Raw genomic sequence first — 24,617 nt, forward strand, 5'->3', positions numbered from 1 at the left:
GCTAATGACTTCTGGCAAGGGAACAATGACGCTGTGTCAACCTACTTATGTTGACATAAAGATAAAGTGAAAATTTCATTTGAAAGCTGGATAAATTTTCTTTATAGCACTTATGGTTTCATAAACGAATGGTGGCAAATTGCATCATTGGATCGTCAGAAGGTTAATACCGTACAATAGCATACCACATGCTAAAGACCTACAGTATACGTGAACTCTTTTATACCACATGAATGTTTAAAATATTTTTACTTCTAAGTTCAAAATAATATGACAAATTTGGAAGTAATTTGTATTTTTCCTAACGATACAAACCTTAGCTATTTATAGGGGTATTATCTTCGGCGAAGCTGAAAGGACGAGCCATTAGAATTTAGAGAGGGTTAACTACCCATCCCGCTAGTTGGGGGGTAGCCAACTACCCCTCTCACCCACAGACATGTGACTGCGCTTTACTTCGATTGGAGGTAGGACTTTGACAGGGGACAGGGTTGGCGGGCAAGTATGTATAAATAGTTAAGGTTTGTATCGTCAGGAAAAATACAAATGACTTCCAAATTTGTCATTTGCTCCGTAAATGAAATACAAACCTATGATATTTATAGGGGTGATTGGCTTTTGGCCTTACCCGGGGTACTCCCTATTGTGCAGGTTAGTGCACAAATGAGACCCTAGCACCTCGCTAAACCTGCTAAGCATGGTCTGCAGCCTACGCAAACTGTGCGATGAGATACTAACAATGTGACCATCAATGTAAGAGTTATTCTGAGTGTTGTAGGCAATAACCGAGGAAACAGAGACATTCCCAATACCACCTCGCCAGGGGATGGGGACACAACAGTATTGGGACAATACTAAGTTACACAAGGGAGCAATGGTTTACCTGCAGATGTTTGAGGTCAGCTTGTCCAGAGGACTCAGGATGCTGATTACCCCCAAGGGATGAGAGGATGACGAAAGGAAAAGAGCCAGACATTCCTTTTCGTTCATTCAGACTAAGACCCGGGTAACCAATGCCCTCAACCTTCTGCTACTTGTCCAATAAGGAGCTTGAGGTACTAAACCAGTTGTTGTGCAGCCACCATAGGACTAATAGAGAACGTATTGAGGTTCCTGTAGGTCATGTCTTGCAGGTAGTGGGCGGTGAAAGTAGTTTGCCATTCCCATATGCCTGCTTGCAATACCTGCATCACAGAGTAGTTCCTTTTGAAGGCTAGCGACGTAGCTACGCCCCTGACATCGGGGGCTCTGGGACGACGCGATGGAGGAGGATCGGGATTCTGAGCGAGGTCAATGACCCTACAAATCGCCGCGGAAATTGTGTTTTTCATGATCCTCCTCTTGTTTTTTCCCATGCTGACAAAAAGTGTGGGCACTCTGGGCCAAGCTACTTCTGTTTTCTTGAGGTAGCGCCTCAAACCCCTTACTAGCCATAGTAACAAATGATCTGGGTCGTCAGCTACAGATCAAAGACTCGTTATCTGGAAGGAGTCGAATCTAAGATCGGAAACCCCCAATTCTGAGTCTCAGCAACAAACTCATGGATGAAGCTGAAGCTTACCTTTCCCCATTTGATTGAATGTAAGACATCATACGAGAGACCACAAAGTTCGCTAACTAGTTTTGCCTTTTAGGGACCAAAGAACTCGAAACAAGCTCCCTGGGGGAGTTCTCACTTCCAACTGAGTACAGGTAAGTTCATAACTTCGCATGAGGAAGGAAAGTTCTAGCGATGAGAAAACGTCCATTCCTTTTAGTTTAAAGACGAGACTTTAGGCTGAGCGATAGCTTTTAACCACTGAAACCAAAAGACGCATTTCTTCCTGCAAATAAACGAGGAACTCCGCTATTGCTGGAATAGTGGCATAGAGGGGATTTAGACCCCTTCAACGACACCAACCACAGAAGACGTTCCACTTAGCCTGGTAGACTGAAGCTGATGACTTTCGCATATATCCAGACATCCTCTTCGCAACTTGTTGCGAAAATCCTCTATGAGTGAGGAGATGCGGGACAGTCTCCTAGCGTGAGGACGTAGCAAAGCTACTGCCTTGCAGTAAATGTTGACAGAGGTTGTCTGAGTAGATTGTGTCGTGGAGGAAGTTCTCTCGGCAGTTTCGTCAAGAGCAGCAGAAGGTCCGGGAACCATTCTGCGTGATGCCATAGCAGAGATACGATGGTTATCGAAAGATTGACCGATGTTCTGGTCTTGTTAAGTACTCTTCTCATCAGACAAAACGGTGGGAATGCATAAACGTTGATGTTGTCCCACAGTTGTTGGAACGCATCTTGCCAGAGAGCCTTGGGTTCTAGGACTGGGTTGTAGTACAATGGGAGCCTGAAATTCAGGGCCGTTCCGAACAGCTCCACAGTCGGCGAACCCCACAAAGTCAACACTTTGTTGACTACTAGATGATCCCAAGACCATTCGGAACCCACTATCTGCAACGCTCTGCTCAGATTGTCGGCGAGCACATTCCTATTGCCAGGTATGAAGCGAGCCGGTAGATGGGATAAGGGCTCCAAAAAAGTACCTCCTCGCTTTTTGATGAACGCCACTACTGTGGTGTTGTCGCTCACCACCACCACTACCGAGTGACCCACCAGGAACTGGTTGAACTCTTGAAGGGCCCGATATATGGCTTTCATCTCTAGGAGACTTATGTGAAGGTACTTTTTGGACTCTGACCAAAGGCCTGAGGTCGTGTGGTGAAGCATGTGGCCCCCCCCCCCCATCTTTTGATGCGTCCGAAAACAGCATCAAATCCGGTGGAAGGACGAGAAGATCGACACCCTTCAGCAGATTCTCGTCTACCAGCCAATATCTGAGGTCCGTCTCCGTCCTTTCCTCTGGTCCCATGGGGATCAGAGTGTCGGGGGAATCGAAGGCCTGATTCCAACTGGACTTCAGGCACCACTGGAGAGATCAGATCCTGAGGCAGCCATTGGGAACTAGACGGGCCAAGGATGATAGGTATCTGAGGAGACATAAGCCACTTCTGGGCTGAGAGTTCTCGTCTGAGAAAGGATCTTGCGACCTTCCTCAGCCTCACTATCCTGTGTAATTTGGTGCCTAACATCATGCCCAGGTATACCAGTCTTTGAATGGGAAGCAGGAATGACTTCTTGAGGTTTACCATGATCCCTAGATCTTAGCAAAGCCTCAGAAATGAGTCTCGGTGCTGAAGAAGGGTTGCCATCGAGTCTGCCAGGATCAGCCAGTCGTCCAGGTAACTAAGGAGACGGATGTTGAGCCCGTGTGCCCAGGATGACACTAGGGCTAACACTCTTGTGAAGACCTGAGGTGCTGAGCAAAGGCCGAACCACAGCACCTTGAACTGGTATATTTTGTTGTTGATGTTGAATCTTAGATACTTCCTCGAAAACGGATGGAATGGGATCTGGAAGTATGCATCCTTTAGATCCAGTGTACACATGAAGTCCTGTGCCATTACCGCTTGTCTGACCACGTCTGCCGTCTCCATGCTGAACGAAGTCTGTTCAACAAACTCGAGAGGTCGCTTACTGGTCTCCAGCCATCAGCCGCCTTTTTCACAGGAAAGAGTCGACTGAAGAAGCCCGGGGACGTATCGAGGACCTCCCAGAGAGCGTCCTTCTACAACATGGTTAGGACTTTGGCCCGAAGGGCCTGCTTCTTTGCTGATCTCCTCGCAAAGGAGTTCACAAGCATTGGATTCTTGGTCAGTGGAGGGAGATATGAGATGAACGGGATGCAATACCCTGAATGAATTACGGAGACCATTCCAGAGCTGCATCCACCTAAACCAGCACCTTTGTAGACATCACCCCACTAGTGGAAAAGCAGGGGGATTGCCTATCCTAATGCTTGCAGCTTCTGCCATCACCTCTCTACTGTTTTCCTCCACGGTTGGACTTGGTGCCTTTCCGGTCCTTGGCAGAAAAGGGCTTTTTAGACACCACCTTTTCTTTCGCTGTCGTCTTGCTTGTAAAAGGTTTCAGATGGCTGGTCTTTGGAGGGTCTGGAGGTCTGCAGGGTTGCAATTTCAAGGCCCTATGAAGGAGAGAGTCCTGGCTGGACTTCCTCCACCTCTCCGCAGCCTTCTCGATGTTCTTTGGCTCGAAGAGTAAGGAACCCTCCAGGAAGAGTTCCGGAGACTAGCAATCTCAGCATTAGGGACCTGTTGGTAGAATCTCTCGGCCACCATATCCCTTCACTTCAAAATGGTTTTGGACCACAGGTTCACCACATGGTGAGCCAGAAACTCTATAGTTCGGGTGCTGGAGAGAAGGAAGGTCTCCATAGCCTTCCAGGTACTTTCTTTAGAAAAATCTTTGGTCCATACCTGAATTCCCACAGATTCCAACCAAAGATCCAGCCACGAAGTCACCTGCATGGTGTAGTTCGCAACCTTCTCTTGGTTCGCAATCTCCGATGACGAGAACGTGTCCTGACGCAAAGAGGGCCTCTCTAGAGAGACTCCCTTGGTCAGATCTTCAAGAGAGTGATGGAGAGAAAAGGTCGAGCAAGGTTCATTCAGAACCTCATAGTACCTCCTCTGGTTAACACCCAAAGGTGGGAGTAGTTTGGCGGACGTGTCTGAACAGTATGACAAAGATTAGTTTGCAAGCAGCGAGGCGATCTTACGCCAAGCAGCCCTCAATCCCTAGGACCAGGGTAGAGCTGCACTGGACTTTGGAGTCTTTTGGGTGCCTAAGACAAGGTCCAGGACCGTTTCCTTGCCTTCTTGTTGAAGGCCCGTCTCTGGATCTGGTAACCCGTTGAGGACCCTCATGGCGGTCTCTGACTCACTCCCTCAGGTCACCATATGATGCTGAGCTGACAGCGTTATCGTCATCGTTCACCACCAAGATCTCGTCTCGGGGTGGGTTGCGGTTGAAAATAGGAAGGCTGACTTGGCTCCTGACTCCTTCTGTGGGTCTCTTGAGTCCTGGAAGAGGATTTTGGCACTATCTTGGAGTCCCTTGATTACCTTTTTGGGGTAAACAGGGTTTCAAAGACCGTAGGTTTAGATGTGACGACCTTCTTGGCTGGGAGAGAACTAGAAACCTCTACAGTATCCAAGGGCAAAACAGTCCTATCCACAGGCTTTTTCCGTAGGTGATGGAAGAGGAAAGTCCGAAACCGACTCTTCCCTGAGAGCCTCTCAAGTCAGCAGGTGAGGCATCAGTGGGTGGAGGCGACAATAGTTCTACAGAGAAGACTAACCTTGGAGCTTTGACTGGAGTAAGCTTGACCCTGGATGATGGCAGTTCATCAGGTAATTCTCTCTTCCTCTTCAGGGGAGAAGCAGTCGTGGTCCATTGTCCTGGGTCGGTCGAAAACGAGGAAGTCCCCAGAGAAACCCAGGGAGGTTCTGCAGTCACGAAGGGAACATAGGAACGAAGGCCAGAGTCGCTGAACCACGGCTGTTTACTCATGGAAGTGCTATCCAACAGTTCCCGTGAAGGGATAGAGGCCAATGGGTCCTTCTGAGGAGTTTTCATTCCGATGATGAGGACTTGGGTAATGATGACGACAGTTCCTTCCTAGGCGCTAGAAGTTTTGGGATCTTAAAACCTGAAACTTGCCCTCTTTCTCCTTCTACGGCGGTCGCGCTGTTAGGCATTAGCGTTGAGGGGAACGGGGCGACTGTGAATGGTCGGTGACCACCTTACCTTTCTTTGAAGCAACAACCACTGCCTTCGGTGGCTGCAGCTGGCTATCCACACTTGGATGAGGATGGACACTCACCTTTGCAGGTGTATGCTGAGTGAGTAACGGCTGCTGATGCCTTGGTGAAAGTCGAGGAATCTCCTGCTGTGAATGTGTTAGCGATCGCTGATGTGAAGCCTGATGCTGATGAACCGATGATGATTGTCGAGCAGGAGTGTGTTTAAGCATCGCTGAACGCTGCCGCGAAATTACAGGGTCAATCGCTACCGCTGGACGAGAGGACGGGCAGTGGGTTAACGATTCATGAGGAGGCGATTCACAAATAGCTGGGCCGACGATTCACGCACCGTTGGACGTTTACACTCTGACGTTGATCGACGCGTTTGTCGCTGAGGCGAATGGGGCTTGCATTCGGTGGAAGAAACGCTCCGGTTAACAGCCGAAAATTGGCTTGTACGGTGAGTCGGCGATTGACAAGAAGGCGACGATTTACGAGACGCGTGCGAACACTAAGCAGGCGCTTCACACTTTGGAGAACGCTGTCAGGTAGGAGATCGATGTAGAGGCAGGTCCTGAAGCTGAAGAAGAGGCGATTTCCGAGATGACGACTGATCAGGCGATTCACGAGTAGTTGGCAATTTACGAGTCGTCGAACGAGTGGGCAGTTCACGAGCAGTCAGATGAGTGGGTAATTTATGAGTTGCAGGTAGACGGCAGACCTGACGAGCAGGTGCCTGACGAGACAGAGAACGCTGTCATTGAACTGCTGCTGGAGGCTCCAGCAGAGAAATGTGAGCCTTGTGAGGAGACATTCTCTGGAGGAGATCATGATCGATCCCTTGCATGAGACGAATGAACCGAATTTCATTGAAGAGAAACTGAGGCCGAAGAAGAAGACTGCAGAGGCAAAGATGTGAAGAGGCGTCTCTTCGCAGACGGAGCAGGAGCACCCCAAAGGCGAAGAAGAGGATGAACAATGGCGAGGTCTTCTGCTACCAACATGACGTCTAACAGCAAGCTGACCGTCAGCAGGCTTCCAAAGAGGAGTCTCTATGAGTGCCCCTTCACTAGAAAGGGGAACACTTGCAGTAGAGATATGCCTCAGACTATGCTTTCCCACCAAAGCAGAAGATGCAGTCACTGGATCCGCTGGCAGGGCAGCAGACGAGACCTCAAAAACTACAACCGTACGTCGACTAAGGTCAAGGGGTCGACGTCTGACACTGATGATCGCTGTAGATCCATACCCCGGTGCAGGAACCGCAGCAACGCCTACTTGGAAGGAGAACCGGGCAAACCCAACGAAGGCCACATCTGTAACAAAGGAGAAAGTGTTAAGGCCCCACTAGAGGAGATAGCACCGTCTCTCGAGAACTGATGTTGACCAGGGGTTAAATGGCCCACGCTACTACTCATCGGGGCCCCCGGAGGAAGCCGTCCAAGAAGGAGCATTGGAGGAAGGTTGGGAAGCGGAGGAAGAAGACTCAGGTTTCTTCTGCTTCAAAGCAGCCTTTAACAGAGAAGAGTTCCGCTTAGACTTCTTCTTCCGCCTATGCCCAAACCTTTCCCACTGGGAGGCAGACCACTACCGGCGCTAATTACACTTGTTAGTTTTGTCACAGCGTTGACCTCTGCCGACTGGACAAAGGCTGTGAGGATCTGTATCCACCACGAACATGAATTTACCGCAGGTGCAACCCTCCGAACCGAGGCAGGTATGCATGGCCGGTGGAAGAACTCAGAACACACACACACACACTGGTAAAAGAAAAAGACAAAACAGATTAATAATGGCAATAAAAAATGCAGAGGAGGAAGAGCGACAACAACTGTTCTCCATCTAAGCTAAAAGCAAAGTGAAGCACAGTCACAGGTGTGTGGGTGAGAGGGGTAGCTAGCTAAACCCCTAACCCACCCTAACTAGCAGGATGGGTAGTTAACCCTCGCTAAATTCTAATGGCTCGTCCTTTCAGCTTCGCCGAATATAATACACGACCCCTATAAATAGCGTTGGTTTGTATTTCAGTTACGGAACAACATATTTTTCATATTAATTTTGAAACAATTTTTTCACATACCTGCTTACATCTTTTATAACAAGGAACATTCTTAGTAATGAGGAACTGCTTATCTGGGGGTAAATATGGTTTTGTCTTATTACTATCACCCGCCGCCCAACGCCAAGTAGGACAGTGATGCACCAAGTGATCTCCAGCTGCAAGAAATTCTTCTGGGGTCAAAACACCAGTCTCTTTAAACTTGGACTCCTGAAATGAATAACAAATGAATTTTTATTTATTTCTGTATATGACTACGGATGACACCAGCTTCCAATTACATATACTGTACTGTATAATAGTACACAAACTATAAATCAATATTTGTTGAAAGCAAGAATACGACTGACTAAAGGAAGGGAAGTCTTCTGTCTCCTCTCTAAGGGCTCAAATTTCTCCTTTATCACAAAACAGTGTTCCCACTCTAAGAGATTAGGAAAAAAGTATATTCATATACAGTATATATAAACCATAATAACCAAATTGAGTTAATACAAATTTCAAGTTCTTCCTTTGCTTTAACTTAACTACACAACTGTTTCAAATGGAGGTGAATAACTTCTTGGCTCTATGGCTTTAATTTTGATCAATTAGTAATTTGGTGCCTATACTTTAATCTAATTATATAACATCTAATATAATTCTTGTAGCTGTATTAAGATGTCTGATTGTATAGATATGATAGTGCTTTCAGTACTGTACTCTTTAAAAAATCACAAATTTTAAAAAGGTAATTAGTATTTTTTCTAAGTATACAAACCTGGGTCCTTTAATAGGAGATTGATTCAAGAGCAGCTGTCACTCAACAGTTAAAACTTATAACAAGGTGTCAGCAGTAGCCGGCAGTTACTGGTCAGTGGCAGGAAAGACCCGCACCTCTTGTCAGTACGCTGAGCAATCATTTTTTATTGCATTTGGAACTTTCAGGGAAGGTGAAAGTGGGAAGTTGAGTCAAAGGACTCGGGTTTGTATAGTTAAAAAGAAATACAGATTACCTCAAACCTTCGTCCTTTAATAGGAGACTCATCCTTAAGTGGTAGGAACTGGCAGGCTAAAATCTAGCGATCTTCAAACTCAGACCTGATAAAGTGTGGAGGATAGAATCGTAGACACCTCGTGAACCAGAGTCGAAAGTACGGTTGGGTTTACGGCCCACGCAACCAAGGCTGTTATAAAAGAAAATCTTTCTTTCCTACTCTAGTAAGTCTATCAAGTAAGACAAAAATTTTTATAGGTTTGCCTGTCAATATCCTCCCCTGCGAGCGGGCGAACAGGCGCGTAGGCGAGTGAGCGCGCGGGCGACCGGGCGCATGGGCGAGCTGGCGAGTGAACGCGCTGGCCCGTGGACGAACGAGAGCGCTCAGGAGACCGCTGAGGGCCAGGGGAACGATAGTGTCCTGGAGACCTGTGACGCGTGGGCGAGTGATGGCGAGTCGGCGAGCGATGGTGGGTCGGCGATCGATGGCACGGTGGCGAATGCTGGCGCGCAGGTGAGTGATGGCGCGTAGAACGCGAAGGCGAGTGATGGCGCGTAGAACGCGAAGGCGAGCGACCACGCGTGGGCGAGCTGATCGCAGGAGACCTATGTCTCTCCAGATCCGCTGGGCGCTGACGCGTAGAAGAGCGCTTGCCCGCAGGTGATGGATCACGAGGGTGATCTAGAGATCGCCGGAGCTCAGGGGAGCGCTAACGCGCTGATGACCGTTGATGCGCAGGAGATCGCTGACGAGCAGGAGAACGTTGACGTGTCGGAGATCGCTGGTGCGCTGGAGAACGCTGGCGAGCAGGAAGACGACGCGTAGAAGACTGTGCAGGAGCTATCGGCGCGACGCGCGAAGGCGAACGCTCGCGAGTGGCCTCGGCAAGAGGAGGCGTGGGCGTGCAGGAACTCAGGATGTACGCGTTGCTGCGCAGGAGAAAGCTGACGAGCATGATCGCGAGGGCTAGGAGAAGTTGAGTCCTTGCCCATGTCCCGAACCGGAGTTCTATGGCGCGTGGGCGAGCGTGGGCGCACAGGGCGCATGTCAGGAACTGGAAGCGCAGGTGCGCGTTGACGAGCAGGAGATCTAGTGCGCTCAGGAGATCGTTGGCACGCTGGGCGCGTAGCAGGAACAGGAGGATGTTCGTTGTCCATAGGAGAGTGCTGGCGATCAGGAGAGCGCTGACGAGCAGGAGAGCGCTGGTGCGCTACTACGCATGAACGCGCAGGAGGGCGTGCAGGGGAACCCTGACGCGCAAGGGAAGCACCCACACCGTGGGCGACATCTCTTTGCCCCGAAGGGACCGGTGCCCGTCGGCTGACGAGATCAGAAGACTGCTGGCCATCTGCACAAGAAGTGGAAGGTCTGGAAGGCGTGGGAGAACCCGAACGATCCCCGGAGAGGTCTAAGGACGCGGCTGCTACAGTCTGCTCCCGGCGAGGAGAGTCCCCATCGGAAGACGGAGGAGGAGAAGACTCGAAAAGGTGCCTCTTGACACCCTTATAGGGAGACGGGAGGCCCTTGTGGCGAAGCGGACGATGAGCCTTACGGTGAAGGCGGCCACGAGGGAGGTCGTCAGGATCATCAGTCCTCCGAAGAGGAGTCTCAGTCAGAGCGCTCCCCCAAGGGGGAGACTTAGTCGCAGAAGAGACCGTGGAACCCCCTTCCCCCTCCGAAGGATGTACAGAAGGGGGAGGAGAGCCTTCAGCAACGTTATCAACATCAGGCGCCGCAGAGGTTTGACCAGACCCATCGGAAGCCTCTGCCACCACGACATCGACGATAGACAGAGGATCTACCTCTGCTATCACCGGCGACTGCTTGACAGCAGCCCCTAACTGAATAAGGTCAAACAGGGCTTCCTTGGAGGGCAGGCCCTTAAGCCCCAAGGAAGCCCAAAGCTGAAAAAGATCATCCTTAGACAAAGGATCCACATTATCAAAATCCTCCCCCGGCGGAGGAGGGGGAGGGGGACGCCCTCTCCCGCACACCGAGGTCGGGAAACAGAACAAGGGCCTGCGCTCCCACTCGGCGGCCTCTCACTAGAAGCCGGACAAGGGGGAACTTCGGAGGAGGTTTGGGCGGCGGAAGAAGAGTCCCGAGAGCCTTCCTCCTTCAAGCCAACCCCCGAAGGAGCCCGAAGGAGAACGGTCTCTCTTGGACTTCTTCTTACGCCGGCGGGCAAACCTCTCCCACTGGGAGGCAGACCACTCCCTACACTCACTACATGTATTTTCCCTATCACACCGTCGGCCTCGACACTGCGGGCAAAGGGTGTGAGGATCGGTATCCACCGCCGACATGAAGGTACCGCAAGGACGGCCGACGATCCCAGGGCACTTGCGCATGATGAATACCAAAGGGCGAGGCCAACTTCAAACACACAGCTGAGGAAAAGCAAAGAAAAGATTAAGGCTGTCAATAACGAGGACGATAGACAGACACGTCTGCACATCATCCGAGCCAAAAGTGAAGTGAAGCAAATCACCTGTGTGTGGGGGGGAGGGGTAGCAAGCTACCCCTTCCCCTACCCCCGCTAACTAGCGCGGGGGTAGTTAACCCTCGTTAAAATCTATTGGCTCGTCAATTTCAGCTACGCCGAAAGTAAACCCAATGTAAATAGCGTGGTTTGTATTTCGGTTACGAAACAAATATAGTGTATTTACATGCAGCATACATTACACAATTATACAGTATACGCATAATATTGTACATATAGTTTATTATGGGCACAATCACATACAAACGTTAGTAAATTCTATCAAAATATAGTATAATATTACAGTAGTTAGGACTTTGGCGTTGACATAAATAAATAGATCTCTTCACACTCTCTATTTTTAACCCCAAAGCCTTATAATTTCCTTTCAACTCTTGCCATTCTATATTTGACAAAGTTTTGTTTTGATCTTCTCACCTGATAATGTGAACGTCTTGATAGGTGGTGCTTCTGTCCAGACTTTCCTTTCCCATTTTCTGCATTGTTAGCACTTATACGTATTTTTAATCTCCATTGAAGATACTTTTTACAGTCTGGTGACTTTCTTGGCAAACCCAATACTACACTAGCTCTGACCCTTCTAATACTAGCCCCTTGTCTAGTATGTTGCAAATATTCTACTTTGATAATCCTGAACAAGTGGTGTTCCTGGTGTGTTCATAGAATTTGGAATGGGTTTTATGATTTTAATTGACTGGAAAACGTATTTTTTGTCTGAAAAACCAGGTTCCAGAAGATAACCCGTCGTACAATCAACATAAGGTTGCGATTAGTCTTAGGATAAACTAATGATATAATAGAGGTTACAGCGATGCAAAAACCCCCAAAAGGTAAGGATGTGGTAGGTTAGTTTAGAAGGGGAACCCTAGGTTATGTCATGCCATTGTGTTTGTTTCCCTTTTGAAATGTGTTTCTTTTAGAATTCCGAAAGTCTATGATTGACATGCATTTTCATTAAAATCATTAGTCAATATGTGAAAATGTTATTTTCATTAGTAAAATAAATTTTTGAATATACTTACCCGATAATCATGTAGCTGTCAACTCTGTTGCCGACAGAAATCTACGGTCGGGATACGCCAGCGATCGCTATACAGGTGGGGGTGAACACACAGCGCCATCTGTGGTCAGGTACTCCAGTACTTCTTGTCAACACCACCTCAATTTTTTCCTCGGTCCACTGGTTCTCTATGGGGAGGAAGGGTGGGTCAATTAAATCATGATTATCGGGTAAGTATATTCAAAAATTTATTTTACTAATGAAAATAACATTTTTCAATATTAATCTTACCCGATAATCATGTAGCTGATTCACACCCAGGGTGGTGGGTGGAGACCAGCATATATGTTAACAAAGAAGCTAAGTATCCTGTATTTTATTTTATTAGTTATTCAAAAATAACATAAAATAAATAAGTACCTGGTAAGGAAGACGACTTGAACCATTACTCTGCCTTTATTAAGTACGCCTTCCTTACTGAGCGTAGCGGTCCTCTTAGGATGCTGAACGACTCTTAGGTGCTGAAGTATAAAGGGCTGCAACCCATACTAAAGGACCTCATCACAACCTTTAACCTCGGCGCTTCTCAAGAAAGAATTGACCACCCGCCAAATCAACAAGGATGTGGAAGGCTTCTTAGCCGACCGTACAACCCATAAAAAGTATTCAAGAGAAAGGTTAAAAAGGTTATGGGATTATGGGAATGTAGTGGCTGAGCCCCCGCCTACTACTGCATTCGTTGCTACGAATGGTCCCAGGGTGTAGCAGTTCTCGTAAAGAGACTGAACATCTTTGAGATAGAATGATGCGAACACTGACTTGCTTCTCCAATAGGTTGCATCCATAACACTCTGCAGAGAACGGTTCTGTTTGAGGGCCACTGAAGTAGCCACAGCTCTCACTTCATGTGTCCTTACCTTCAGCAAAGCAAGGTCTTCTTCCTTCAGATGAGAATGTGCTTCCCTAATCAGGAGCCTGAATAGGTAAGAAACTGAGTTCTTAGACATTGGAAGAGAAGGCTTCTTGATAGCACACCAAAAGGCTTCTGATTGTCCTCGTAAAGGTTATGACCTTTTTAGATAGTACCTAAGAGCTCTAACTGGGCAAAGTACTCTCTCCAGTTCGTCCCCCACCAAGTTGGACAGGCTTGGGATCTCGAACGACTTAGGCCAAGGACGTGAAGGAAGCTCGTTTTTAGCAAAAAACCGAGCTGCAAGGAACATGTAGCCGTTTCAGATGTGAAAACTATGTTCCTGCTGAAGGCGTGGATCTCACTTACTCTTTTAGCTGTTGTCAAGCACACGAGGAAAAGAGTTTTCAATGTGAGGTCCTTAAAAGAGGCTGATTGGAGAGGTTCAAATCTTGATGACATAAGGAACCTTAGGACCACGTCTAGATTCCAGCCTGGAGTGGACAACCGACGTTCCTTTGAGGTCTTAAAAGACCTAAGGAGGTCCTGTAGATCTTTGTTGGTGGAAAGATCCAAGCCTCTGTGGCGGAAAACCGCTGCCAACATACTTCTGTAACCCTTAATCGTAGGAGCTGAAAGGGATCTTACGTTCCTTAGATGTAACAGGAAGTCAGCAATCTGGGTTACAGTGGTACTGGATGAGGAAACTGCATTGGCCTTGTACCAGCTTCGGAAGACTTCCCCTTTAGACTGAAAGACTCTGAGAGTGGATGTCCTTCTTGCTCTGGCAATCGCTCTGGCTGCCTCCTTCGAAAAGCCCCTAGCTCTTGAGAGTCTTTCGAAAGACTGAAGGCAGTCAGACGAAGAGCGTGGAGGTTTGGATGTACCTTCTTTACGTGAGGTAGACGTAGAAGGTCCACTCCTAGAGGAAGAGTCCTGGGAATGTCGACCAGCCATTGCAGTACCTCTATGAACCATTCTCTCGCGGGCCAGAGCGGAGCCAACCAACGTCAGCCGTGTCCCTTTGCGAGAGGCGAACTTCTGAAGTACCCTGTTGACAATCTTGAACGGCGGGAATGCATACAGGTCGAGATGGGACCAATCCAGCAGAAAAGCATCCACGTGAACTGCTGCTGGGTCTGGAATCGGAGAACAATACAACGGGAGCCTCTAGGTTATCGAGGTAGCGAACAGATCTATGGTTGGCTGACCCCACAGGGCCCAAAGTCTGCTGCAAACATTCTTGTGAAGGGTCCACTCTGTGGGGATGACCTGACCCTTCCGGCTAAGGCGATCTGCCATGACATTCATATCGCCCTGAATGAACCTCGTTACCAGCGTGAGCTTTCGATCTTTTAACCAGATGAGGAGGTCCCTTGCGATCTAGAACAACTTCCACGAATGAGTCCCTCCCTGCTTGGAGATGTAAGCCAAGGCTGTGGTGTAGTCAGAGTCCACCTCCACCACCTTGTTTAGCTGGAGGGACTTGAAGTTTATCAAGGCCAGATGAACCGCCAACAGCTCCTTGCAAAAGATGTGAAGTGTCCTTAGCTCCTGATTCCATGTTCCCGAGCATTCCTGTCCGTCCAAAGTCGCACCCCAGCCCGTGTCTGATGCGTCAGAGAAGAGACGGCGGTCGGGTTTCTGAACAGCCAAAGGTAGACTTCCTTGAGAAGAAAGCTGTTCTTTCACCACGTGAGAGTAGACCTCCTCTCTTCGGAAACAGGAACTGAGATCGTCTCTAGCGTCATGTCCTTAATCCAGTGAGCCGCTAGATGATACTGAAGGGGGCGGAGGTGGGGTCTCCCTAACTCGATGAACAGGGCCAGCGATGAAAGTGTCCCTGTTAGACTCATCCACTACCTGACTGAGCATCGGTTCCTTCTCAGCATGCTCTGGATGCAAACTAGGGCTTAGTAGATCTTTGGGGCCGACGGAAAAGCCCGAAAAGCTCGACTCTGAAGATCCATACCCAGGTAGACAATGGTCTGGGATGGGACGAGCTGGGACTCCTCAAAATTTGACCAGGAGGCCCAGTTCCTTGGTCAGATCCATAGTCCATCTGAGAATCTCCAGACAGCGACGACTTGTGGGAGCTCTTAAAAGCTAGTCGTCTGACGGAGCCGGACACAAGATCATGGTACTGATGCACAGTCTGTGAACTGTCAACCATGGGGAAGCGAGGAAGTACAGTGACAACCCGAAGCTGTCTAGACTGTCTGGGTCGTACAGACAACTCCTTATCGGGTTGCTGAGGTTGCCGCACTGCGTCACAACAAGTCACTTCTGCTGGTTGTTGAACGTCTTCCCAGTGACACACTGACTCCGTAAACAAAAAATCCTCTAACAAGGACTAAGCTTGGACTGCATGTCTTGCAACACAGCTCAAGGTCTATGGGAGCAGGTGTGGTAACAGACGGGGTTAGCGACTGAAGTGGAACCATTACCTTCCCTGGAAGCATGTTATGCTTAAATAAAAAGTCCATAGGAGGCTACGCAGCTAAAGGCTCCTCTCCAAATGACAGAGTCCTCAAGGGAATATCAGAAGGAGGGAGAATAGCACTTTCTCATCTACAGGAACCATATCCGAGAAAAGCTAAGTTCTCTCAGTGAGGGTTTCACTGGTGCAAAAGCAGCAGACTAGAAGGCAACGTTATGAAACTGTTTGACAGTCTAGTGAGTTGGCAACAACCAAAGATGTGTGACTGAGAAGCATGCGGTAAGGTATGCAGAGCATGCTGTATGCAGAGCATGCTGTATGTAGAGCATGCTGTAAGGTAAGCAGAGCATGTTGCATGGCGTGCGGCTTATGCTGCATGGGATGAGGCTCATGTTGCATGGGATGAGGCTCATGCTGCATGGTATGAGGCTCATGCTGCATGGGATGAGGCTCAAGCTGCAAGGGAAGAGGCTTATGCCGCATGCGTTGAGGAGGATGCCGCATAGTATGATGCTCCTGCCTCATGGGTTGAGGCGGTTGCCGCATAGCATGAGGCTCCTGCCTCATGGTTTGAGGAGGATTAAATAAAGGAAATCTGAACCTGACACTAATCTAGCTGTCCGAGGATTTACCTGGTGAGACATCAGTCTCTTTATCAGCGAGTTTTACCAGATTTCCCCGGGCCACCACGTGACACAATTGGCAGTAATTCATTCAAATTACCCCTAATGAGTCAATATGGATAAATATCAACACAACATCGTGTTCAAAATAGAAATAAATTTCTACCTCATACTTGGGATCGAACGCTAGCCCCTTCTAATGAAAGGCCAGGTCGAAACCAACCATGCCACGAGAGCCCATTGAGGCTCCTGTGAGGTTCCTGCCTCAAGAGTCTCATAGCATGAGGTTCCTCAAGAGTTGAGGCTCTTCCCTCAGTGGAGGTGGCTGCCGCAAGAGTTGAGGTTGCTGCCTCAAGGATGGTGGAGGTTGCCGCAACGCAAGAGGTTGCTGCATAGCGTTGGTATCTGGCAACTCCCAATGCGGCAGCTCATGCGTGGAGGTAGGTTGAGGAACCTCAACATCATACGTCTGGCAGGGTGGACTGCGCAGAGGTGGAGTTGAGGTTGCTGCCTCGAGGATGGTGGAGGTTGTCGCACTGCAAGAGGTTGTTGCCTCGAGGATGGAGGAGGTAGTCGCAACGCAAGAGGCTCCTACCTCAAGGGTAGAGGAGGTTGCTGCAAAGCATAAGGCTCCTGCCTCAAGTGTTGAGGAGGTTGCCGCGTGGCAAGAGGCTCCTGCCTCAAGGAAAGTGGAGGTTGCTGCACAGAGCTGGTATCTGGCAACTCCCAATGCGGCAGCTCACGCATGGAGGTAGCTTGAGGAACCTCAACATCATACGTCTGGCAGGCTGGACTGCGTAGAGGTGGAGGAGCGCTCGCAGGAGGAGGTGTGTTAACCTTCTCTGCCTGAAACTCCTGCATCAACACCGCAAGCTGAGACTGCATTGTCTGCAGCATAGACCACTAGAGTTTAAGAAAGACAACAACAAACGGAGCTACTGTCCGTTGAGACTGAGGGTCTAAAACAGCTGGTGCGGCAACAGACGGAGCTACTGCCTGTTGCGATACCACACTCTCTCTGGGAGGTGTGCAGTTGTCGTACTGCAGCAAGTCCGAACTGACCCAGTGCTAATGGCTACACCTAGGAGTTGGACTTGCGCGGAAGGGACCGACTTGCACTTAAAAGCTGTAAGATTTGGTCCATGGTTTCTGCGAGAAACCTCTTCCGCAGACAAGGAATAAAAGGGCTCTCTCGTCTTTGTGTGGGTGGGGTGATCACATCGGCAACGTGTGTAGATACACCCGAAACCACGGAGGGAAACGTCTGTTCGTCGATCAAGGCCTGCTGAACCCATAAGTCCTTCGACATTACTTCTCCCCTGGGCTTGGGAGCTTGTAAGAGGTCCCAGACTAGGCGAACAACTGGCACGAACAGACGAACCCTCGAACGCAACACTGTAACACTTTGCGCTTATCACTTATCACTTTTGATTTTCTGTTTGCACTTATTTCACTGAACTCGAAACTTTAAGTGGTTTGTACCTGAAACACGCAATTCTATCCTTCCTTAAAAGTTAGTAATTGCGAAAACAGAATTACAATGTAACAGAAAAATATAATGAAAGATAAATAATTCAGTGGCTGGAAAGAGACTAAACACTAGATCAAATAAACTACGTTTAAAATCTCTCACCGCATAAAGCTTGAGAACAAGAATAAAACTCTAGAAACGTTTACCTTCTTCCCCTTAAGAGACTAGGGAGAAGAGCAAAAACGATAACAACGTTACTCGCTTGAACGAAACGTTTATCCTCCTCTCTCTCCCTCCGTCTCTATCTCTCTCTCTCTCTCTTGACTTAGAACCTGAGAGAAGAGCCCAATCATATATATCGTTAAAACATATTATTGTTAAAGGAAAAAAAAACTGAAAGATTTCCCAAATAAAAAGTTCCTTTATTAGATTAAAACCATTAAGCTAAGAAAGAATGAACAAAACGCTAGAATCGGTTTACTCTTACTGCAACGTGACACCGTGAAAATTCTCTCTCTATCGTAACGATAGAGCGCAAGTTGAACGTTCTGAACGTCAACAACTGCAGAGACAAAACAAAACGTTAGTTCAACTTTGAAAACAGTACGAGACTATCAAAGAAATTCTTTCAAAAACATTAAAATAGCATAATATGTTAACAGGTAAAAACGAAATGACGGGCTCAATGTTAATTAACTTCGGTACCAAGAAAAGACCGCCTACTATTAGGAAAGGTCGAATATAAACAAATATAAAAATTAATTTTAATAAGTTTATAATAAAAGGAAGTTAATCGAAGAGGCCTATAAAAGGCGGAGAGATATAAAATAAATCTATAACTTTTGTTAAGCAAAATTAAGAGAGTCTATACTCTCTTAGACACCAACACTTCCGCTAAGGGAAGGGTCGGCCATTTAAAAGTGAAAGAGTTCATACTCTCTTCGTCACCAAAATTAATCAAATTAATTCCAAAAGCTAGCTAAGCTAATGATAAAACTTCCTGAATAGCGAAAGCTAAACTCTAGAGCAAATACATCACCAAATCGTGAGCAATAACTCCAGAATCAACAGCGTATCCATGTAGGTCTAGCCGGAGGCACGACAGAGGAAAAATTGAGGTGGTGTTGACAAGAAGTACTGGAGTACCTGACCACAGATGGCGCTGTGTGTTCACCCCCACCTGTATAGCGATCGCTGGCGTATCCCAACCGTAGATTTCTGTCGGCAACAGAGTTGACAGCTACATGATTATCGGGTAAGATTAATATTGAAAATTTTAATTTCTAGGCAAATACATGAACCCTATATTATTTAACACTTTTGAAATTTTCAAAAGAATATATAATGTAGAACCAAAGAAACCCACCTAACATAACCTAATAGTTCCCAGGTCACAAACAATAGCCTGGGGGGGCCCCTGTACCCCCCTTCTCAGGTCCCAACAGCTAGCCGGACCCCCCTTCCCAGGTCACAACCACTAGCCGGGTGCCCCCTTTCCGGATCACAAACTAAAAGTATATCACAAATAAATCCTTAAATTAGGATAAAGTAAATCACAAATAAATCCTTATATTATGAAAAAGTAAATCACAAATCATTCCTTATCTTATGATTGACACCATCTCATTTTTTTGTCTTTTTTTTTCTTGTCTTGGCAATCTTTACAGAAGCTTTGCAGTAGAAAATGTGCTGGTCTTCCCTAAAAATTAAGTTAGAATTGGACCTTTGAGGCCTTATTTCGCAGTTATTTTTTAATTTCACATGAGTAACAATAGCTTTACACTGAACGGAGATCATTTCAATCATAATCAATTACAGACATAAATGAAGTTACACTAAATTTCGAGATAGATTTATGTACTTCCCTCAAGTTCCTTCTTGGAGACGTCTTTATGTGATGGTGGTTAACTTAAGGGGAAGGTGGAAAAAAAATGGCTGTTGTAGAACAACATCCGAGAACTTATGAAGAAGTACTTATAAACTGTTAACTGGTTTAAAAAACAGGGGTGTATGTATGATAGCGGCCACCAGTATGGTTTATTATGTCTTAACTTAAAATACGGAAGTGTAGGGGGGGGTCGCAGTGGGGCGTCAGCACCCCCGTTAATTAAGGACGGTTAGGGGGGGAAAAGTTTAGATTAGTTGATGTCCATTTTCAATGAACGCATGAGGAACAGGCAGCTGATATACAAAGGCTCCAAAAAACCACCTGACAGATATGTCATTGTAAATGCGGAGCCTTTGTATATCAGTGGCTAGTTCCTCATGCGTTAGATTAAAAATGGACCAAAACTCCCCCCCCCCAACCTAACCTACAAGCCGTGTCCTTACCTACATACTTAACGGGCTAATGCCCCCCTGCGACCCCTCTACACTGCAGTATTCTGAGTTAGCAATAATAATGGGATCCTTTGTATATCAGCGGCCAGTTCCTCACATGTTCATTAAAAATGGACATCAACTATCTAAACATTGCCCCTAACCTAACCTACAAGCCGTGTCCTTACCTACATACCTAAGGGGGGTGGGGGCTAACGGGCCCCCTGCGACCCCCTTACACTGCCGTAATTTAAGTTAGGCATGATAATACATAGAGGTGGCCGCTATCATACATACACCCCGCAACTGCAGAGAAAGCTCTGTAAACCAAATGGAACCAAGCATGCGCAATAGGCCTAAGTCCCCTTCAGTCTCTCAAATGTAAACAATGGACTTAGAATGAAAAACATACTTCAAATTTTAATCGACCGATACGTAAATTATTATACCCCAGCCCCTATTAAATATAGAGAAAAATACAATACTAGCTAGCACCCGTCCATTTCTTATGGCGAATTCCAATTTTGCTGGTAGTTAAAGTATCCTTGGAGCCTTTGTATATCAGAGGCCAGTTCCTCCTGCGTTGATTAAAAATGGACCTTAACTAACCTAAACTTACCCCCTAACCTAACCTGCAAGCCGTGTCCTTACGTACATACCTAACAGGGGGGCTAACACAATCCTGAGACTCTCCCTTAAACTGCCGTATTTCAAGTTAGCCATAATAATACATACAGGTGGCCGCTATCATACATACACCCTGTATCCTTTATTTACCGAATCGTTTAAATCACCTTTAAATATTTTACACCAGAAATAAATCTTATTTTCTTCTTTCAGGATATTGTACTATATTATAATTTTACCCATCAGCAACTATAACATACAAGGTGAATCGTGCATAAAATATTAAACAGGCAAGACTATGAGGCATATAAGGTTATATCTATACCAGGGATTGTACACATAACATGTTACATGCATGAGATCTTGAATATAATTTCATATAAAGACAATATGGTGCAAAAACCCATAGTCACTCTCTTATCAAGACAGATCACATGAGTAAAATGACTCATTTGTGAAACATCAATAAAATAATATTTAGGTAGTTTGTTTGCCTACGTTTCTCTGTAGAACTCAATTATCATTCATACAAATCCAAGAATACATCAATATATACAGGTTCTGCTTGTAAAAGAATGACAGCTCGGGAAAGCTTCCACTCAACTCTAAGGGGTAGGATTCCGAGGTAGGCTACCTGCTGTGACATATATTCAATCAATTCACTACAAATGTAATTCGTCATGGCTTTACCTTCAGGACAGGAGTCAAATATTCTGCGACACCAAGGGCTGTCCACTTCACCTTGTTAATAACGTTCTGCATGACTCTTCTGCTTAAACACACTAATGTTAGATGACGATCACTAACTTTGTTGTGGCACTCTTACACATCGTACTTCAACAGTACCAAATACAGCTATATGCTTGATTTTGACTCTCACTCTGAGACAGCAGACAAGCATATGTTGCAGGGAAACGAGCGTAAATATATTTCTTGTAATACTCCCCCTTTTAACTTATAAAAAAAGGTAGCACTCTAAATTAAAATTCAGTCTTGGTTCTATCGTCCAATTTATTTTTGGAATATATATCAGGCCTTTTTTCCGACTATAACGACATAATGTTGTCGTAGGGTTTAGGGTTCAATGAACCAAAATCAAACCACATCTACCTATTTTCTACGTTATTAAGCGATCTACATACATGAATAACATCGCTTATATTTACGTATAATAACACGCTTTTATCCTCAACATTATCTTAAATTGATCTTAATACTAATTTCATAGATCAGATATTACACTCACATTTTACAGTGAAAATTTTATGAAAAAAAAAAAAAAAACATTACTCCTTAAACCAATGAATTTAACATGTATTTGCCACGTAACTGCAAACAAACACTGCCACCATAAACCAATACTTAAATACAGGTATCATAATATGATACTATATTTTTTATAAAAAAAAAAAAAAAACATACGACTGTTTTTCACTAGTTGTACAAAATCTTCATCACATTGGCAAATACAGAACATAAATCAGTTACAAAATACATGTCACATGATAATGGGTCAATGTACTAATCATAATCTCCACATCCTCGTTTAGGCCTACATGTTCACTTCGAACTTCCGGCAGAATTTCGTGCACTCAATCATGAATTTCAACGATTTAAGGTGGCAAAGCATTCATTAAAATTTGTCCATGTATCACTATATAAACCATTGTTTTGACAATAGGCCTATAATTTCACTCATCCAGATGAGATTTTATATAAACTATACACTGTTTCATATCCAATGTAATTTCCCAGCAAAAACATCTGCATCATCCTAAGAAAATAATACCCACCAGTTGAATCACAAAAATCTGTACTAGTGTCACAGAATTATGAAAATGGAAGCTCAACATTCCTGAAAAATAAAACAAAATAGTGGAAAACAGGCGAATGAGAGGCAAACGAATTAAAAATATTATGTTCCTTCCTGCTAAATCTGTCTCACATTGTCACTATAATTCTGTCTGACATTCCCAATTTCATTTGCCATAATCTCCTACACACTCTTGCTACATGACCAACCTTTCCACAGTTCATACATTTACTCTTCGGGGCCTTGCAAATCCTAAACAAATATCCTGCAAACCATAACTTCCACAAATCCAACTCACTATACGAAACCCACACTCTTTTGCTGTGATATTTAACCTGTCCTTAAAATACGCTTATTCATACGAGGCTCTTTTCCCCACAACACAGAAAGAAAAAAAAAACACCAAATGATCACCTGTATTCATTCTTACTGTGACCCATTATATTACATCTAAAACACCTTTCAATCTGAACCTCATTGGTTCTGAAGCATCTTAAGACTTGCTCATCTGGTTCTCTATTCTAGAGTTTCCAGTATACTTTATTCTATTGCTTCGTTCATTCCCATAGTGTTCATCCATAAACTTTGTCATAAAATTCACTGAGTTACAGTACTCTTCAATGCTTCTCAATACGTCATGTATTCAGGGAAACTTGTATCTCATACTTTCTTTCCCACGTATACATCACTTCTACTCCTTATATTTTCATAATTTTAAAATTTGTGATCTTCAACTATTTCCAACAAATCATCTCATTTCAATCTTTTATTTGCCATTCCTTTTCCTACTTCCTTTTTAGATTGATAAACTCACGACCACTGGCAGTTACAGTGGCAAGGAACTTCATCAATGATTACATTTATTAATATTCTTCTTCACAAACTTCTCCGTTGCCAAAATTTCCATTTTCTGCTCATAGTTCTCTACAGTTTATTTTTTCCCAATTTTCGATCTTCAAACACATTCTTTTCGCGTTATTTATCAACCTCTATTTTACACATTCATATCTCATGGTCGTTCTATAAAAACTAGTCAACTTCCTTCCAAAGAAAATTCCGAATTCTTGCACCTAAAACTTTTATTTTCACCACATCAGAAAAACTGATCAACATTACAGCTCAATTAAAGCTACAATTTCCTATCCATGATACTTTTTGATCAAAACACGCGAACTCGTCGTCAATTTGGGACACACTCGGCCTGTTTGTTTTTTCTTCCACTATCATTTGTTTGATATCACCTGAGGACGGATATTATTATTATTATTATTATTATTATTATTATTATTATTATTATTATTATTATTATTATTATTATTATTTCTTGCTAAGCTACAACCCTAGTTGGAAACGCAGGATGCTATACGCCCAGGGGCTCCAACAGGGAAAATAGCCCATTAAGGAAAGGAAACAAGGAAAAATAAAATATTTTAAGAATAGAAACACCACCAAAATAAATATTTCCTATATAAACTATGAAATCTTTAACAAAACAAGAGGAAGAGAAATAAGATAGAATAGTTTGTCTGAGTGTACCCTCAAGTAAGAGAACTCTAACCCAAGACAGTGGAATACTATGGTACAGAGGCTATGGCACTGCCCATGACTAGAGAACAATGGTTTGATTTTGGAGTGTCCTTCTCCTAGAAGAGCTGCTTACCATAACTAAAGGGTCTCTTCTACCCTTACCAAGAGGAAAGTAGCCACTTAACAATTAAAGTGCCGTAGTTAACCCCTTGGATGAAAAAGAGTTGTTTGGTAACCTCAGTGTTGTCAGGTGTATGAGGACAGAGGAGGATCTGTAAGGAATAGGCCAGATTATTCGGTGTATGTGTAGGCAAAGGAATTACGAACCGTAACCAGAGCGAAGGGTCCAATGTGGAGAATCCTTATTTTTACGCATGAATGTCATGTTGAATGGAGAGTTACTTGAGGAGGTGGATCAGTTTAAGTACTTGGGGTCTGTTGTTGCAGCAAATGGTGGAGTGGAAGCAGATGTACATCAGAGAGTGAATGAAGGTTGCAAAGTGTTGGGGGCAGTTAAGGGAGTAGTAAAAAATAGAAGGTTGGGTATGAATGTAAAGAGAGTTCTATATGAGAAAGTGATTGTACCAACTGTGATGTATGGATTGGAGTTGTGGGGAATGAAAGTGATGGAGAGACAGAAATTGAATGTGTTTGAGATGAAGTGTCTAAGGAGTATGGCTGATGTATCTCGAGT

The 24,617-nt window shown here is 45.4% G+C and overlaps 1 protein-coding gene across 2 annotated transcripts in view; it reads right to left on the minus strand.

Annotated features, from left to right (window-relative positions):
* Atg3 (Autophagy-related protein 3) overlaps positions 1–24,617 on the minus strand; it is a 325,399-nt gene that overhangs the window by 28,285 nt on the left and 272,497 nt on the right. The window contains exons 1-2 of one of the 2 annotated variants that reach the window (XM_068363691.1): positions 21,274–21,505; positions 7,735–7,923 (exon numbers count right to left, since the gene is read on the minus strand). In XM_068363691.1, the coding sequence (XP_068219792.1) occupies positions 7,735–7,923; positions 21,274–21,345 (261 nt within the window). In that variant the 5' untranslated portion in view covers positions 21,346–21,505. Of the gene's footprint in view, positions 1–7,734; positions 7,924–21,273; positions 21,506–24,617 lie in introns of those variants that run through there. The other variant, XM_068363692.1, reaches the window with a different exon arrangement.

This window comes from Palaemon carinicauda, chromosome 40, assembly GCF_036898095.1.
Source record: "Palaemon carinicauda isolate YSFRI2023 chromosome 40, ASM3689809v2, whole genome shotgun sequence".
NCBI lineage: Eukaryota > Metazoa > Arthropoda > Malacostraca > Decapoda > Palaemonidae > Palaemon > Palaemon carinicauda.